Source organism: Falco cherrug, chromosome 1 (assembly GCF_023634085.1).
Source record: "Falco cherrug isolate bFalChe1 chromosome 1, bFalChe1.pri, whole genome shotgun sequence".
Taxonomy (NCBI): Eukaryota; Metazoa; Chordata; class Aves; order Falconiformes; family Falconidae; genus Falco; species Falco cherrug.
The window spans coordinates 126,445,789-126,461,360 of record NC_073697.1 but is presented as its reverse complement, the minus strand read 5'-3'; the positions used below and the strand labels follow the sequence as shown (position 1 = coordinate 126,461,360).

The 15,572-nt window shown below is 55.6% G+C and overlaps 2 protein-coding genes across 4 annotated transcripts in view; both read right to left on the bottom strand.

The window, feature by feature from the left end:
* Window positions 1–36: 36 nt before the first annotated feature.
* On the bottom strand, window positions 37–2,984 carry LOC129734163 (uncharacterized). Of its 2 annotated transcripts, none has more exons than XM_055696116.1 (4): window positions 1,237–2,984; window positions 963–1,063; window positions 617–746; window positions 37–520 (listed from the first exon to the last, which is right to left on the bottom strand). In XM_055696116.1, exons 1-4 carry the CDS (start codon window positions 1,569–1,571, stop codon window positions 268–270), a joined length of 819 nt encoding a protein of 272 aa, XP_055552091.1. In that variant the 5' UTR covers window positions 1,572–2,984; the 3' UTR covers window positions 37–267. The 2 variants fall into 2 exon arrangements, with proteins under 2 accessions (XP_055552091.1, XP_055552099.1); XM_055696124.1 differs by having other exon boundaries at window positions 963–1,060.
* A 145-nt stretch (window positions 2,985–3,129) lies between these two features.
* NPLOC4 (NPL4 homolog, ubiquitin recognition factor) overlaps window positions 3,130–15,572 on the bottom strand; it is a 30,178-nt gene continuing 17,735 nt past the window's right edge. For both annotated transcript variants that reach the window (XM_055696106.1, XM_055696100.1), the window contains 6 exons: window positions 15,177–15,337; window positions 7,943–8,014; window positions 5,994–6,089; window positions 4,843–4,959; window positions 3,728–3,830; window positions 3,130–3,332 (listed from right to left, as the gene is read on the bottom strand). In XM_055696106.1, coding sequence (XP_055552081.1) covers window positions 3,175–3,332; window positions 3,728–3,830; window positions 4,843–4,959; window positions 5,994–6,089; window positions 7,943–8,014; window positions 15,177–15,337 — 707 coding nt within the window. In that variant the 3' untranslated portion in view covers window positions 3,130–3,174. The remainder of the gene's footprint in view (window positions 3,333–3,727; window positions 3,831–4,842; window positions 4,960–5,993; window positions 6,090–7,942; window positions 8,015–15,176; window positions 15,338–15,572) is intronic.

Genomic DNA, 15,572 nt, shown 5'->3' with positions numbered 1-15,572 from the left:
GCGGGGAGTTTGCGACAGGCCGTAAAGCCGCGATTGGCGGGCCCGGGGCGGCCCCCCGGGGTCGACGTACCGGGAGGGATGGGGGGTGTAGCCCCCTCTCCGGGGGCATAGAGAATAGCGAGGCAACGCTAATGGTAGCGGCTTTATTAATAGCGAATGGGGGTCGGGGCCCTACCGCACCGCACGGGCCTGCCCTCCGCCCCCCCCGCTCCCCCCGGCCCCGCCGGTGGGTGCAGCTGCTGGGACCCCCCGGCTTGGTAAGGCCCCTCAAGCTGACGCCCACCGTGCTGTGCCCCCCCCCGCCGGGGCCCGGTGCGGCTGCTGCGGGGGGTCGGGGGGCCTGCGGGCGGGCTGGGGCAGCCCCCGGCGCTGCGGGGGGGCTCCGGGGCCGCGGCCCCGCCTCAGCTGGTCCACCAAGGCCTCCGCCTCGGCGAAGCGCGCCGAGAGCCGCCCCAGCTGCTCCTTCAGGGCGCTGAAGTCCCAGTACAGCTCGTCCAGGGCCCCCGACAGCGATCGGATCCTGTGTGGGGGGAGAAGGGTGAGGACGCGGGACCCCTGCCAGAACCTCCCAGCCCCCCTCCCCGAGGGGCATCGCCGGTCCCCGCGGCCCCCTCACCTCCCGTAGTCGGGCAGCACGGTCTGGTGGTCGAAGAGCAGCAGGTTCCTCATCTGGGAGGTGATGGCAAACTTCCAGTTATCCAGCACCAGTGTCAGGTTGGCGCAGCCCTTCACCGGCACCTTCTGGGCTGCGGGGACCGGGGGGGACAGGCTGGCCGGGGCAGGACCCCCCCAGTAGCCCAACTGCCGCAGGACCTCTGCCCCAGCACCCCTCCAGCATCACACCCAAGGGCAGCTGCCCGCTGTCAGGCAGAGGTCAGGTGGGGAAGCTCTGGCCCTGCCTGTACACGCACACTGGCCGCCCCTGCCTGGCGGGCAGGGGGTCCCCAGCGGTGGGGGCTTACCGTCCGCTCTGTCATCCCACACCACTGGCCGCGGCTTCAGCTTGGCGGCACAGCCCAGAGCCACAAGGAGCAGGAAGGGGAGAAGCCGCGACATGGCTCTGCTAGGGCAGAGCACAGTGAGAAGGGCCCTGGCTGCAGGCAGGAGGGAGCTGGGCCACCATGTCCCCAGCGTCCCCAAGACAGGGACCCCGAGGGCTGGGTGGCCATGGGGTGTCATGTTCCTGAGGCTGGGCACACGGGACCTGGTGCCACCGGAGCCCTGCCCACCTCCTACCTGTGCCGAGCTCCTGCCCGTGCAGATGCAGCAGCCACTGTCCCGGCTCTGCTGTCCCAGCTCTGGCTCCCCTGGCTCTGGCTCCCCGGGCTCTTGCTGTCCCAGCTCGGCTCCCCCAGCTCTGGCTCCGTGCGGCTCCTGCTTTTCCTTTTCAATGCGCTGGTCTGGCGCTGGGCCCGGCCGCACACAACTCCAATGCTGATTGCAAACAGACTGTCCGGCCGCAGTAGAGGCAGGAGACAGGGCACCGGGTGCCTGGTGATGGGGTGCAGCATCCCCCTGGCAGGGCGGAGTGTCCCAGCCCTGGCACGGCGCAGCCCCCGCACAGGAAGCATGGTGCTGGCTCTTTTTCAGGTGCTTTTATTTAACGTTACTTGCAGACCCTGTGCCCGGGTCAGTCCAGTCCAGGCACTGCACACTGCTGCAACCCCAAACACCAACAAACCAGGGGGGAAAAGCAAACTGCAGCCCGTGAGCCCCGCAGCAGGGCCGGGTGGCCGCTCTGCTAACACCAGTGGGATGAAGCCTATGGCAGAGCCCAGGCCGGCGCTCACCAGCAGCAGTGAGGGAGGCTGCCAGGCACAGGGATGCTGGGGGTCCCCGCCCCACTGCCTGGCTGAAGAAGACTGGGCAATGCTGTCCTGGCACAGGACGGGGCCTCACGCCTCACTCCTATGAGAGCAGGGGGCAGTGCCAGAACCAGTGCCCCAGGGGATGTAACCAAGACCTCAACCCGCAGCACCAGGGCAGGGGGTCTCCAGGATGGGGCAGCTGGTCAGAGGCCCCATGAGAGGGGGGGCCGAGCCATCCGGGGCACTACAAGCATCTGCCTGCCCCCTCCCCAGCCCCAATAGTGCCCAGCATGGGGTAGCCCCCAGCAAGGGTCTACAGGGGAGAGAGAGTAGCAAGAGCATGGCCTGACCCCTGGCTCCAGCCTGTGGACTGGCTCCCTTACCGAGACAGGACACGGCAGAAACGAGGTGGGTGCCCGAGTTACATGGCTCCCCCCAGCACTGCCTCGCTCCAAAGGAGGGGATAATCTGCTGCCTAAAGCGCCCCACATCTTCCTCAGGAGCCAAACCGCAATCTGCGGGGTGACACGGCACATGGAGGGGATGTCCCTTCCACAGCCCCTGTGGTGACTGGGCAGGTGCCCAGCCGGCAGCCACGCTGGTGCCAGCCCCAGTGCACACAGACGTGTGCTGAAGCATCTCTGCCACCAGAGAGGGAGGGAGCGTGGCTCGGTGCCATGCGCTGTGGGAGCGGTGCCAAGCTGAGAGCTGGCACATGCCCACCCCTTGCCCAGTGTCGAGGGGGGCCCCGTCTTGCTCTGGGAGCACTGCCAGCCTGGCAGAGCTGCCGTCTGGCCCAGCACAGTTAACAGGCGTCTGCTCGCTCTGCCCGGGCCATTTAGTGCGAAAGCTGTCGGTACCCCGGCACCCACGGCTGGCAGCAGCGACCTGCGTGGGCAGGGAAAGCAGAACAAAGCTGCATGCAGGGAGATGCCGAAGCTTCCCTGTCACCTCCGCTGTGCTGGGAAGCTGCTCTGGGCAGGCAAGTGGGCAGGGAGGGAGGTGGCCCAGCTGGCCCAAGCCCCCGGTGCTCACCCCGGAGCAGGCTAAGGCAGCAACTGGGGGTGGCGGGGGGACAGCCTGGCCTGGCTGGGCAAAGACTGAGGTTAAGCGTTGGTTTCCCAGGCTGGGGGCCAGTGTCAAGGTAAAGCCAGGGCGCCCGGCTCCTGCTGCGACTAGGGGCTGCCCCTGAAAGGGAGCAAAGAGTAAATGGGGGGTGGGGCTGGAGCCACCCCCTTGCCCGGCTCCACACCCCGGGGTGAGGCCTGACGGGGGGAAGCTGAAGGGAGGACAGGGAAGGGACAAGCACCACTCCTGCTGCTCGAGGGTTTGCTCTGTATTGGAGTCTGCCACCGTGCTGGTGTGGCTAGGTCCGGGGCAGGCTGCACATCTCGCAGTGGTCAGTGCCCGGCTGGTTCATGAAGGTGCAGTGCTGGCAGGCCCACATGGCTGCCGACACGGCGTGTGTTGAGCCACCCATGGCACCATACTCCTGTAGTCCTGAGATCTGGACACCGACTGTGCCTGCAAGAGAAAAGAGCCCAGTCAGAGCAGGGGGAAAGCACCGGGAACAGGCAGGGCCCCTGCCTAAACCCAGAGCAAGTTTTCTGTCCCACCCTTGGCAAAAGCCTCCCTGCTGAGATGCTGCCCTCGCCCCCAAGGCTGGCACCCTGGGGAGGCTCCCAGGGGGTGACAGATCCCAGCACCCCCCAGCTGGGCTCTGCAGCTCCCACACCGCAGCCCCGCTTGCTGCTCGGGACCAAGGAACAGCCCTCCTTCCATCCGAGCCTCCAGCAGCCTCTGCGGTGGCTTGAGATGCAGCCCCTGGCCAGCTTGGCCCAGCCTTGGCCTGAGGGAGAAGGGACTCCCCCCCCCCCCCCCCCAGCGGGACCCCCTCCCAGAGGGACCCCCTTTCTTACTGCAGAGCTGCTCGATGGTGGCCCACTGCTCTGATTTCTTCCAGGTCTGTGCAAGCTCCTCATTCTTGGTCCTCACAGCTTCCAGCAACAAGCTGATGCTGTCCTGAAAGCCAGAAGAGGGAAATCAGCACTGGACGCTCCTCTGGCACCCACCCAGGGTGGAGCTGTGACCCGGGAAGTGCCTCTTTGTCCTCCACCAGCCACAGCAAGACACAACTGTCTGCTGCTCCTTTCTAAAAGTCCCTTTGTGTTGCCCAGTGAAGTTCACAGGCAGGGAGCAATATGCAGTTTGTCTCTTCTGCTCCCCGCAGCATTCAGACACACCCCTAAACCCCAAATGCTTCCTCTTCCTCTGCTTAGAGGAGTTTATCACCTAACCAGGCTGCAGCCATGCTACCCTGAGCGGGAAAGCATGCCAGTGCTGCGGGCTGAGCCCAACTCCTTGGGGTGCCAACCCACTGTGCCGGAGCACCCCAGTGCCAGCCACGCACACAGCCCCGGCCTGATCTCCAGCTGCCCAGGGTCAGCCCGGCTGCCCTGCGCATGCGCAGTCCTCGGCACCCTCGAAGCCTCTGGCAAACACATGGTCCCCTCTGCTGGCGTGCTGCTCACAGCGGGACGGTCCCGTGGTGCAGATGTGAGCTGAGGGACTGGGCAGCTGCCAAGCCCCCGGTGCCCAGCCAAGAGCGGCAGAACTGCGCAGCCAGGAACTTGTTGGCCTCACCAAGATTTGCAGGCTCTGATCTAGTTATCGTTACAACAGGAATTTCTGATTCTGAGATACTTTTAAAAATGTTTCCAGCTCTCAGAGCTGCAGCCAAGTTGGATCTGTCCGGACTGCAACTGTGCTCATAACCTCCACCCCCTCACTGCTCTCAGCAGTGTCTTGAGAGCGCTTGGTCTAGCTGGGGGCTTTGGTTTCACTTTTTAAATCTTCTACCACCAGCTCAGCCTGGAAGAAGGGCTGGCTCAGCTGCACAGCCTGCACCCAGCCGGGGGACATGCCTGGGAGTGGCAGGCTGGGTCGGTCAACTCCACAAATGTGACACCCCATGAGGAGCTCAAGGCCCTGGGGACAGTGACGCTGACACGACCTTTTCCTCCCCGTTACATACCCGCAGAGGCATGACCTCGTTCGTGACCAGGAAGAGAAGCAGATGGAAATCAGAAATGATGTCTAGGAAAATGGAGGAAGTATTTTGCGACAGGTACGTGGCCAAGCTGTGGAAGTCCTAGAGAGAAGGGACAATAATAAAGAGAAGTCACTTCTCCCCACATAACGACTTTATTTTCCTATTTGGATCCGCTAACAGATGCTGCAACATTCCTGTCTCTTTTGGGCATAGGTTGCATGTGCAGAGCCCTTCCCGAAGTAAGATCCCAGGTTGGCTGACCGACTTGAAGCAAACAGCTTCCAGAGAAAAGGATATTTGGGTCCACACTAGCTCTCCTAACCGAGCATCTGAACAACCCCAGCATGTACAGAACTGGTCTGAGACCCGAGAGATGCTGAGCAGTGGCCAGTCAGCTCAGCTCAAAGCCCAGTCCCTAAGGAAAAGAGGCAGATGAGGACAAAACAACCCCTTCTTCCCCATCCTGTCCTCTTTCCCTGCTCTTGAACCCAGGGCATCCTTGGCAAGGAGGATCAAAGCAGTTGTTGAGCAGCCACCCTCTCCCACTCTGCCAATGGAGCCCCAACAGGCAGAGACCCCTTTCTCATGATGACTTCTGGAGGAAGCCTTTGACATCTTTGGCACAGCTGCCTTAGAGAAACAGGCTGTTGCTGCTTTAAAGCAACTCGAGCCTTTTGTGTGCTGGCAACACCCAGCGAGTGCCTCGAGCTGTCCAGCAGCTGCCTCCGCTCAACTCTGAGGGCCTCTTCCAGTAAAAGGTCTCTGCATTTTAAACATCCATCCAGGAAGAGAAGTCAGTGCTCTTGGAGCTGGAGTAACAGACCCTAGTCCTGCTCCTGTCCACAGGGAGTAGCGGGTCCCATGTCATCACCGTGGGGCTAGAGCTGGTTCGGAGACACCAGCCCTGGCACAGAGGGGAGCCCTGGTCCCCATCACGGAGCAGGCGGCTGGCCAGCTGATCGGCATGCGGACACTGCTCTGTGCAGGAGGGTGTCTGGCAAGCGCCGGACTGAACAGCGACGAGGTGACTTCAGGGCACAACCACAGCCGTCCCTTTGCAGATACTAGTACGTGCAAGGGAGACAGCCAGGCTATCTATATTAAACACAGCTTTGTTATGAATCGCTCCTTACCTGAGTTTCTCCCAGCACATCGCGGTTCTCGATGGGGAATGGATTTTGAGAAATAGAAAAAGTGTAGACTGGATCCTTGGGGAAAGTTGTAGTAATCTGAAAATCCAAGAAAGGACGATCAGAGTGCTGACAGCAGGCGAGGCAAGTGTGATACAGGAAGCAAGGCTCCCGATAGCTGAGAGCAGCCATGGCTACACGAGAGCTCAGGCAGGAAGACAGCAAAGCAATTACAGTGGGGATCTTCTGACAGCTTTTAACATTTAAAGTGATATTCCAATCAGCACACCCCTTAGCTCCTTGGAATTGTTTCTAACGAATCTGGAGGGAGGTGTACTAAGCTCGTTTCTGGCAAGAGCACAGCATGATGCCGTGGAGAGCATCCCTCCCTGCAAAGGTCACCGGCACACCATAGCTCCCAGCACAGCTCTGCCCCGTGCCAGGCAGCTGCTGCTGGGGCTGTCACCCTGGGGGTCACCCTAACACCAAGGGGTGACAGGGGAGAGAGTGGCCCCTGTTTCTGGCCCACAGGGTAGCCAGGGGACCCTGCTGCTCTGTTCACGGCTGCAATGGGCACCAAGGAAACACCTTTGCACTTGATTGAACAGTCACCCCACACCCTGGGTGCACTCGCCCTGCCTCCCCCCTGCACCCTGTGCTAACGGGACAGGGAACGGGGTAGTACAACATTGCATCCATGTTACTGAGCTCACAAGCCAGTGTCTGGGCCAGCTTCTGACACTTAAACCAGTCCTAATTCTGGGGGCTTTAAAGCTTTGGTGTCAGTTACTGACTGCCAGGCCCTGTCGGTGAGGCCCTTTGTAAGCAGAGATGCAGAAATACCGGCCAGAACAGTATTAACCGGTATAATGTCTTTTTGTTTTGTTTTGTTTTGTTTTAAAAAAGACAAAACACCACATTGCAGAAATGCAGCTTTCTAGACTACTCCTAAACGCACGTTCCATCAACCTGTTTTCATCTTAATTACACCCCAGGTAGCCCAGAAACAGGTGCATTTACTACTTGAGTAATAAATACGCTCCAGCACTGCTGACTGGCACGGGACACCCAAGGGCCCCGCACAATGGGCCCGTTGTTCCGGACATGACATTCCTCCGTGCGAGTCAGACGTCCCAGCGTTGGCCCCAGTGCCGCTCTGATAAGCGATACACACAGCAGATAGCAAACGGGGAAGAAGGACAAGCCAGTGGAAGCCTCCAGGCTGCCAGCTTCCCCGCGCCCACGGGATGCTGCCTGTGCCAGGGGCAGCTGGACCAGACCAGTTGCTCAGGGTGGATTTAACAGTTATTGGCACCACCTCTAACTCCAGCAATATCATCTGTCATCCAAATTATTTGCTTTCCTGCCTTCCGCCCCGCTAACAGTTTCCTTTCAAGCCAAAGGGCAGAGCCGTGCCCTAGTGCCTGGCAGTGCTTGCTGACGGGCAGGCAGCAGCCCTGCTCCAGCTAAGCGACGCTGCAGCGTCAACTCCCTCTCTCAAGAAAAGGCATTTCTGTACAACCAACCTGGTCTGCTGAGTCACTAAAAGGAGATGGATTCTTAATTGCTGCTAAGAGACAGATAACTGGAGCTTTCTAATTAGCTCCCTGTGAGGTAGTGCCCGGCACACGTATTCCATGGGGCTGGCTGCTTCCCTGGCTGCGTGGCTTCGTGCCAGTTCGGAGCCGTGATAAGACACCAGGCAGTGCCTTCCTGGGAAGCAAGTGTGTTCCCTGGCACCACACTGATCCCAAGGAGCACTGCAACTACCGCAGAGTGCACCGCCTCCTGAACCTCTGTGCTAGAAATGCCTGGCAGCAGAGGGGAAAGGAGAAAGAAAGAAAATCTTGTCTTATGAATCACCTCCAACGTGAATTTTAGAGGAGGCTGAAGAACTTCACTCCGCCCTGACCATCTCCTGCTGAAAGCAAACAAGTGCAACGAATACTTACGTCTATGATTAGGTACTCAACAGGCAGTGGGCGAGCCAGCTGTGTGATCTCATTGCCAAACTTGTCTATGTCCTGAAAGAAGAAAAAGTCTTATTATTCCTCAGCATGAAAGTGGCATGAAGCCTAAGGGATCCTGCCCTGGAGATGTCCATGCAGGAGCCCATGGATCCATAGCTCTGGCAGAGCACTAAGGGTGTACAGAAGTACCCACTCGTATGTGGCTGGGTGCTGCAGAGCTGCCCAGTTCTGTACCCAGTCCCTGCAGCTCCTTGGGGCTAGAGATCTAACTGCATAAGCCAGGACCTGTTTCCTCGTGAGCCAAGGGAGTGCATGGTCACAAGCCACCTCGATCTTGTTCACCTCAGTCATCACCACTGGAGAGGTGCCTAGCATTACCCAAGAAACGTAAATGCCATTTAAGCGGCAGTACTGTCTTAAAAGGGAGGAACAGTGCCACATCTGTCTTCTTAGCAAAGGCAAACCTGACTTTCTGCAAAACCAGCCACGAGTCTCTCATCCAACTCTCGCTTGGGAATTGGAAATCCAGGCACTTCCACATACGCAGACCTGAAGAGCCAGCATATCACAATGCATAAACCTGTTTTGCTTTGCCAGACGAATTGAACATAAAGTTTAATTATGGAGAAAAACGGCCAGCATATGTTCATTAATCATAAAATGACAATTAGACGTGATTTATGTCAAACATGCCGAGTTCAAACACAGCTTCAGAAATAAATTCATGAGAACTGACACTTTTCATTAAAGATTCTGTAAGAGGGGGTTGTATTTTCTACCTAAATCATCACTTAACATGTTATAAATCATTCATGGAGCCCCATATAAATCATATGCCCATAATTTCCAATCAGGGACCTTACATTAAAGTTTACATTTACTGAGCTCTCCAAAGTCCCAGTGGCTGGAGGCAGACCCAGAGCTGCCGCACGCCAGCGGAACCATCACCCCAACACCTCGGTGGCTTTGGGGGACCTCAGTGAAAGGCCATGACCCTCACTCCTCCAGCAGGTCCCCCGTGGGGCTTTGAGCCACATTCCTGGGGCCCAGCCAGCGAGCACCATGCATCAGGATGAGCTCCCCACAGCTGACACCCTCGTATTTTCTCCTGGAGTACGCCACTCCCCTGCTATCAGCATTTCTCGGTTACGCTAGTATTTACACAGCACAAATATGCAGTGTGGCAGCCAGCACCCCGCTCTCACGCTCTGCTCACCCAGTACACCCAGACGGACATCGCCCGAGCAGGCTCCGGCACGCTGCTTCCCTCCAGGCAGCAGCCCCCCTTCCCGAGCCCCCTCCCCAAGCATCCTCAGTCCCTCAGAATGGTTCCCTTTGTAAAAAATCTACCTTCCAGTCTTTGAAGCTCCTTTTAAAAGCAATTCTGATAAGGATCTTTTCTCCTTGAACATGACAGGTTGTTGGCCCTGTGGTTATTTCAGCAACACGCCTGGTGGCTTGTGGCCTCAGATCTCTCTGGCTCTGACAGGAGCAGGAGGAGACATGGAGCCTTTTCAGGGAGATCACAGGACCTGAAAGCTAACCTGCTTCTAGATCTCGGTGATACCACAAGAGTCAGGAATCAAATCCAATCAGACTGAAGCAGCTTCCCAAACACAATCCTGCCCCTGCAAGAAAGAACCTGCAACAACTCACACATAATTAGCCCATCTGGAATTAATTTTCAAATCTAATTAAGTTCTAATATGCAGAGACATTTTTCCAGCACCTGTTCACTTTAATCTCTGCCTCTGGGGATTTCCATGTTAAATGCCTTCTTTTTAATGTCATGCTGCTGAGGCCTTCAAGACATGCACTACACTGTTACTACCAAACTGGAACCTCGTGCCCCCTGAGTTGAGGACATGTCCCAACCCTGTCCCTCCCCAGACAGAAAAGCCCCCTACCCAATGTCGGCACTCTTCTCCAACCCCCATGCACCATTTTATTAGGCAATTACATTTTAAAGGCCTTAACAAATGTCAAGCTGGGAGAATTGCTGGGAGAAAGACATCTCCATCCCGAACGCAGCAGTTGCTGGGGCCCCAGCAGCACCTCTCGGCACATTATTGCTGCAGCACCAGAGCCCAAGACCCTCAAAGCCATGAATGCCCAGCAGCAACTGCTCCACAGGGAGGCCAGGAAAGAGTTAACAAAGGCGCAAGTATTTGGCTTCTGGACAAAAAAAAAAAAAATAAAAAAAAAAAAAAATCAAGCAGCAAGGCCTGGAGGATCTGGACAATGAATCATCCCAAAGACAGGAGCAAACTCGAGATTGCATTAGGCGCTGCGATTAGAGCCTTTCAAACCACTGTTTGGAGGCAGAAGCTGCAAACGGATGAGGTCAAACAGGGAAAAGGATGGTGCTCCTGCGGGGAGCGTGGCTGGCTGTGTCGCACACCTCTGCGGCACTGGGGACAGCTGCAGCAGGAAAGGCTTCTGGGTGGCCTCAGCGTTTTCAGTGCAGGGTGGGAGCAGCAGCCACATGAGGAGCCCAGGCGGCTGTCAGCCAGGAGGGAGGCTGCAGCTCCGTGTCCCAGGGCTGGACGGCCGTTAGCATCCCATGCTGTTAGTCTTCCCCACGGGTTCGCTCTGCTGAAGGTACCGTAGGAGCTGAGCAGCTGTCCGTCCCTTCCGTGTGCTAACAAAGCCAACCAAACCTTGCTCTTCCCTCTGCTGATTTCCAAGAGCCTTACCAGGCAGTCCTGCCCCCTTGCACAGATGAAGCAGATGACGCAGAGAAATGAAGTGACTTTTGTAAGAGTGATAGGTCAGTGAGAGTTGAAACCCTTCTCAGGAGACTCTTCATGAGCTAATCAAGCATTCTCCTCCCCAGAGCAGCTGGGACATTTAAGGCTAAGAAGGCTTTTCCAGTCCAACATGAACCCTTGGTAGGAGGCCAGCCAAGGGAAGTCCTCTGCTGTTAGTGAAAACTCCCCGCAGCCTGGTTGTCGTGTCTCCCCAGGAAAGAGGATTTCAAAGTGAACAGGCTGGAACAATGCGTGCCACAGTGGGGACAGCCCGGCTCAGAGGTCCTGATCGGCTCTAGTAAAAGCAGCGCCCTGGCTCAGGGCTCTCCCAGGGCTGGACGGGACCACACTTAACAGATGACAAGCCAAGCCAAGCCTCTGCTGCTGTACACGCACAAAGCGCAGGACTCTGGGAGGGCAAAGGGCTCTTTCACAACACTGGTGCCATTGTAAAGGGCTTTCACCTTACACTGTCCCAGAGAAACTCTGGGGGAATACTAAGGCAGCTGTAAAATGCAATTCATTGCAAGGATGACATCTTCGTGTTTGCACTGAGCTGACAAATACCTGCGATAAGAGACAAAGCCAGCCAGTCCCAAAATCCAATTATTCAAGTGTTTCAAATGGCTGTTAAACACAGCAATCTCTTTCCCCCATTCGGTAGGAGGTTGAGATGCCCGTGAAGTTAACAGTGGAGCAGAGCACGCAGCTCTGCAGGGAGCAGCTGGGCAATGCTGCAGCACTGCAAAGTTACAGGCTCAGCAGCCTGGCAGCTGGGAGCTGGGCGCAGGCAGGCAGCAGGCAGGGGGTGCAGGCAGCCCAACAGGGGGGATCACACACAGCTGGTACACTGGGCACCACCTGCAAGCAACTTCAGTTCTGAATAATCAACCCACGGTTTGGAAGATACGTTCTCAGTGAAATCAAAATCAATACAGTTATTTTATAGAACTAGATGGACAAAGGAGACTACACGAGGGCAGAAGGCATGGAATGGAAAATGCCTCAGTGTAACGTTCAGATAGGCTCTCCCTCACCCAGCTGAGAAACCGGGTGAAGTTGCCATTGCAACATCATCGTCTTTACTCACAGAGAGCAGTTACCCCAGCCTGTGTGTCTGTGTCTTGACAACAGCGACTCCTTCATGAGTTCAGTTGCACTGAACTCACCAAGCAGCACGTGCCGGTTGTGCAACGTTCGAATTGGAAACAGCACTGCACTGTGATGCTTCACAGGCAACCCGGGAGGCCAAGGGGGATGTTGTCTTCCTTCTGGCTGATCTTACCTGGGGAGGCATCTCAGAGCAAAGTAACTTGTACTTATGGTCCCCAAAGCCCTCAACTTTCACGCTAGAACAGAACTCTTAAGCCTTCATGAGCCAGGAAAGCAACGGCCGCATGTAGAAAGTGCATACTGCCAATTCCACTGGGGTGGTTCCTCTAAGCAGCAGGGCTAGTGGCCAACATAAAGAGAATGGTAAAGAAATACAGAAATCACAAAGCTAGAGGCTCAGGAAAAACGCCTCGCCTCCTGAGGCAGGACAGTGCTGGTGCCATCAGATTTCCATGGAAGAAAAGCCCATCTATGCTAACACACCATGGAGGTGAGTCACGTTCAGGCAGCAACAGCTGCAGCCCCAGGGGACGTGGTAGCCCCTGCTCCCACTCCACAAACACAAAATATGGTGCAAGGCGTGGAACAGCAGCTTGCTGACCAAAGACAGCCATTCCGCTCTTTCCAGGTGCCTCTTCACCCGTGCAGGGAAGCCCCTGAGGCTGCAGCTCTCCCGCCTGCAGCACGGGTCCTCACTCTGCCTTGCGCCTGTAGCATGATCAATCCAGAAGCATTTTCTAACAGTCATTGCTGAAATAACAACACCTACTGCCAGTGGAGGTTCAAGGCACCTCCTCTGAACAACATGACTCAAGTACAGTTGCTGCCTTGCGCTTGATGCACACAGCGGTGCCTTTTCCTGTTTGCAAAGCCAAAGGTGAATCTGTGTTACCCTGCTGCAGACAGCTACAAGAGTTCAATAGATTTTTGCCTTGCATCTGGATGCACAGTTGTTCTATAAATACATCCATACTACACAAACGTTGGCCTTCTGGTTCTCATCCAATTAGAATAAATTTCTATAGTTCCTTTCATCCTAAAGGGCTTTTCAAATGAACGCTTGCATATTACATAGAAATGTATATATGGACATTTCTCTCTACCAGTGATAGCTTCTCAGTCCGAGACAAAATGCAGGAACTATCAAAAGTGCAGCTTTCCACCCAAAGCTAGCTGGTGGGGCAGCACAGACAGGAACCCCTCCCAGTGAGGACTGGGGACAAAGCTGCTCAGCTCCTGCATTTTCAGCAAAGGGGGAGCAGGGGATGGGACCACGAAGCAGCTGCCCTCTGCCACCAGGCCAAGCACTGGACTCCTGCTCCTTGTACTGTATTTAACCACCGCTTTGACACCATTGTTGTCACCAACCCAGTAACTATGAGGTAGTGTCTCTGACCTCAAGCCTTGCACATTTAATGAGACCCCAAAGGTTTTCAAAGCCAGGAGTGACTAAGCTTTCCATTGATTTAAGAACATTCCAAAAACATTAAGAGATCCTACAGCCAAACACGTTTAAGGCTGAAGGACAATTACACCCGCCAGAGCAGTCCTCAAGCCTTCCTTGAGCACATCATGAAAAAGGCAATTACGGATAGAAGTTATAAAACATATGAAATAAGCTGCAGCCCGACCCAGTGAATCAGTGGTTCATGGAAATTTCCACAGAAGGCTGGAGCCATCAGTTAGCATTTTGTTTATCTCCCTGCTTCAGATTACGAAGGGGAGCGAAGACCTTATGGGAACACCCACCAGCTTCCTGCTACTCCGAACACCCAGGGTGGCCCACATGTGGGACACAGACCTACGGGACCTCCTGCAAGGCTGCACCCTGACTGTGGCACAGCACGGGCTCCTCCAGAGCAGGGCCGCAGCACGCCAGGAGATGATCTCATCTTCACATCCAGGGCCAAGCCTTGCACAATCCAGCTCTGCTGTATCTAAATCGGACCTGGCTTATCAGCTCCTAAGAGCAAGCTGTCTGTGTGCTAAGCAAAGAGGCACAGATTCCATCCACCTTTCCTCTCAAGCACTGAATTTAGCCCAGTGGTGTTCCTCACGCTCAGATGGTGTCAAGAGAGGCCAGCAGTTCAGCGTTAAGGGCTGGAGGAGGAAGATGGAGCCTCACAGGCCAATTCACCAGGCGAGCACCTCCCGATCGCAGGTTCAGAGCATTTTGACCAGCTCCATTTCTGTCGCTGGTGCACAAGACGCTCATTTTAGCTATCTTGAATGAAGGTAGCTTTGCTTATCCTATGCTCCTTAATGGACACAGCTTTAATACAGGCAGCAGGAATGCTGCAGGCTGAGCGGGCTGTGAATATCAGACACAGACAAGAATGAGATAACTAACTTAGGTGATGGATAGCTAATTAGTTGGCAAGCAGTGCCATTAATTAATTCCTCTGTCCTTGCTCATGGGGCACCAACATACTCACATGTGAGAAGCGGCACTACTAGCCTCCGCAGAGGTCCCATCCCCAAATTACTAACTCGGCCCTGCAGAGAACAGGGGGGATGAAGATCTCCAGAAACAAGCGTCAAGGGAATAATGACAGTCCATTCATCACTAACAGGCTGTACCGAAAACTGCAACAGCAGTGCTCTTGCACAACACTTCAAGTAACAGTATTTTGGATCTGCTCTGGATGCATGCATCCTGCAGTGCTCCTCAGAACCATTTTTGGAGCTCGCTGTCTGACCTGAGAACTGGACCAGGGCACAGGCAGCAAACCCCAGTACTGCAGAGGAAAGCTGGGGGCACACTCCGGTCCCACCCTTGCTCTGAAAACCCTCGCACCTTCCTTTTGTTGTAGAGAAGCATGAACAAGGCTCTGTCTTCTCTTGCTGCATGAACTATGCTATCTTCTGCTGCATCTGCTGCCCAGTTGGTGCCTGTAAGCCTGTCATACACGAGCAAATCCTTGGCGCCGCGTAAGGAACCCACTGTTTTCACCACACCATTTGTGCTAGCACACATCACATGGCTGTGCAGTGGAGGAAGCTGAACTCGGCTGGGGATTAAAATCAACAGAGAAGCATAGCAAATACTGCCAACAAATACGGAAGAGGAGGTGAATTTAGAGCACTTGCTATGGGCTTTCAGTGGATCACTGCAGACCTCATTTAGAAGCTGGATAGCCAATGGCTACTGCTGCACTGGAAACCACGGCAGCACGTTTATGAGGCGGAAACGGAGCTTATGCAATTACTTTGCAGACATGTGGTGAACGGTTACTACTGAAAATAGTTCAGAGCTCAAAGACATCCTTTCCTGAGCTGGCCGTACCGATTTCCAGACACACGGCAGAGCTGGTTTTGCAGCTCCCCCCTGACGCCAGGCACACAGCCCTTACCTTATAGAACACATCAGGCACATACTGCTCACTGCTGGACTCCTTGGCATAGCCCAGCTCCGGTGCGTCTCGGCAGGGCAGCAAACACTCATCTCGAACCAGTGCCATGCACTGATTCGAGACCTGGTACCCCTCAAAGTGGACCTGGTTGTCGGGACCACCTGGAAGAGAAGAGGCTGGTTAAAAAATCCCATACACGAGCGATTCGCCCAGTGTAACTCAAGAGGGGCACGACCCATAAAAGCAACATTAAACACAGCAGTCTTGCTAACAGTGAAGAATGGCGAGATGAAACTGCTGGTGCTGCTGCATGGGAAGTACTTCTAGGCAAGAATCTACCTCTAAGCTCTACATTTATTTAGTTAGTAACACGCATTTTCATGGCTAGTCTAACAG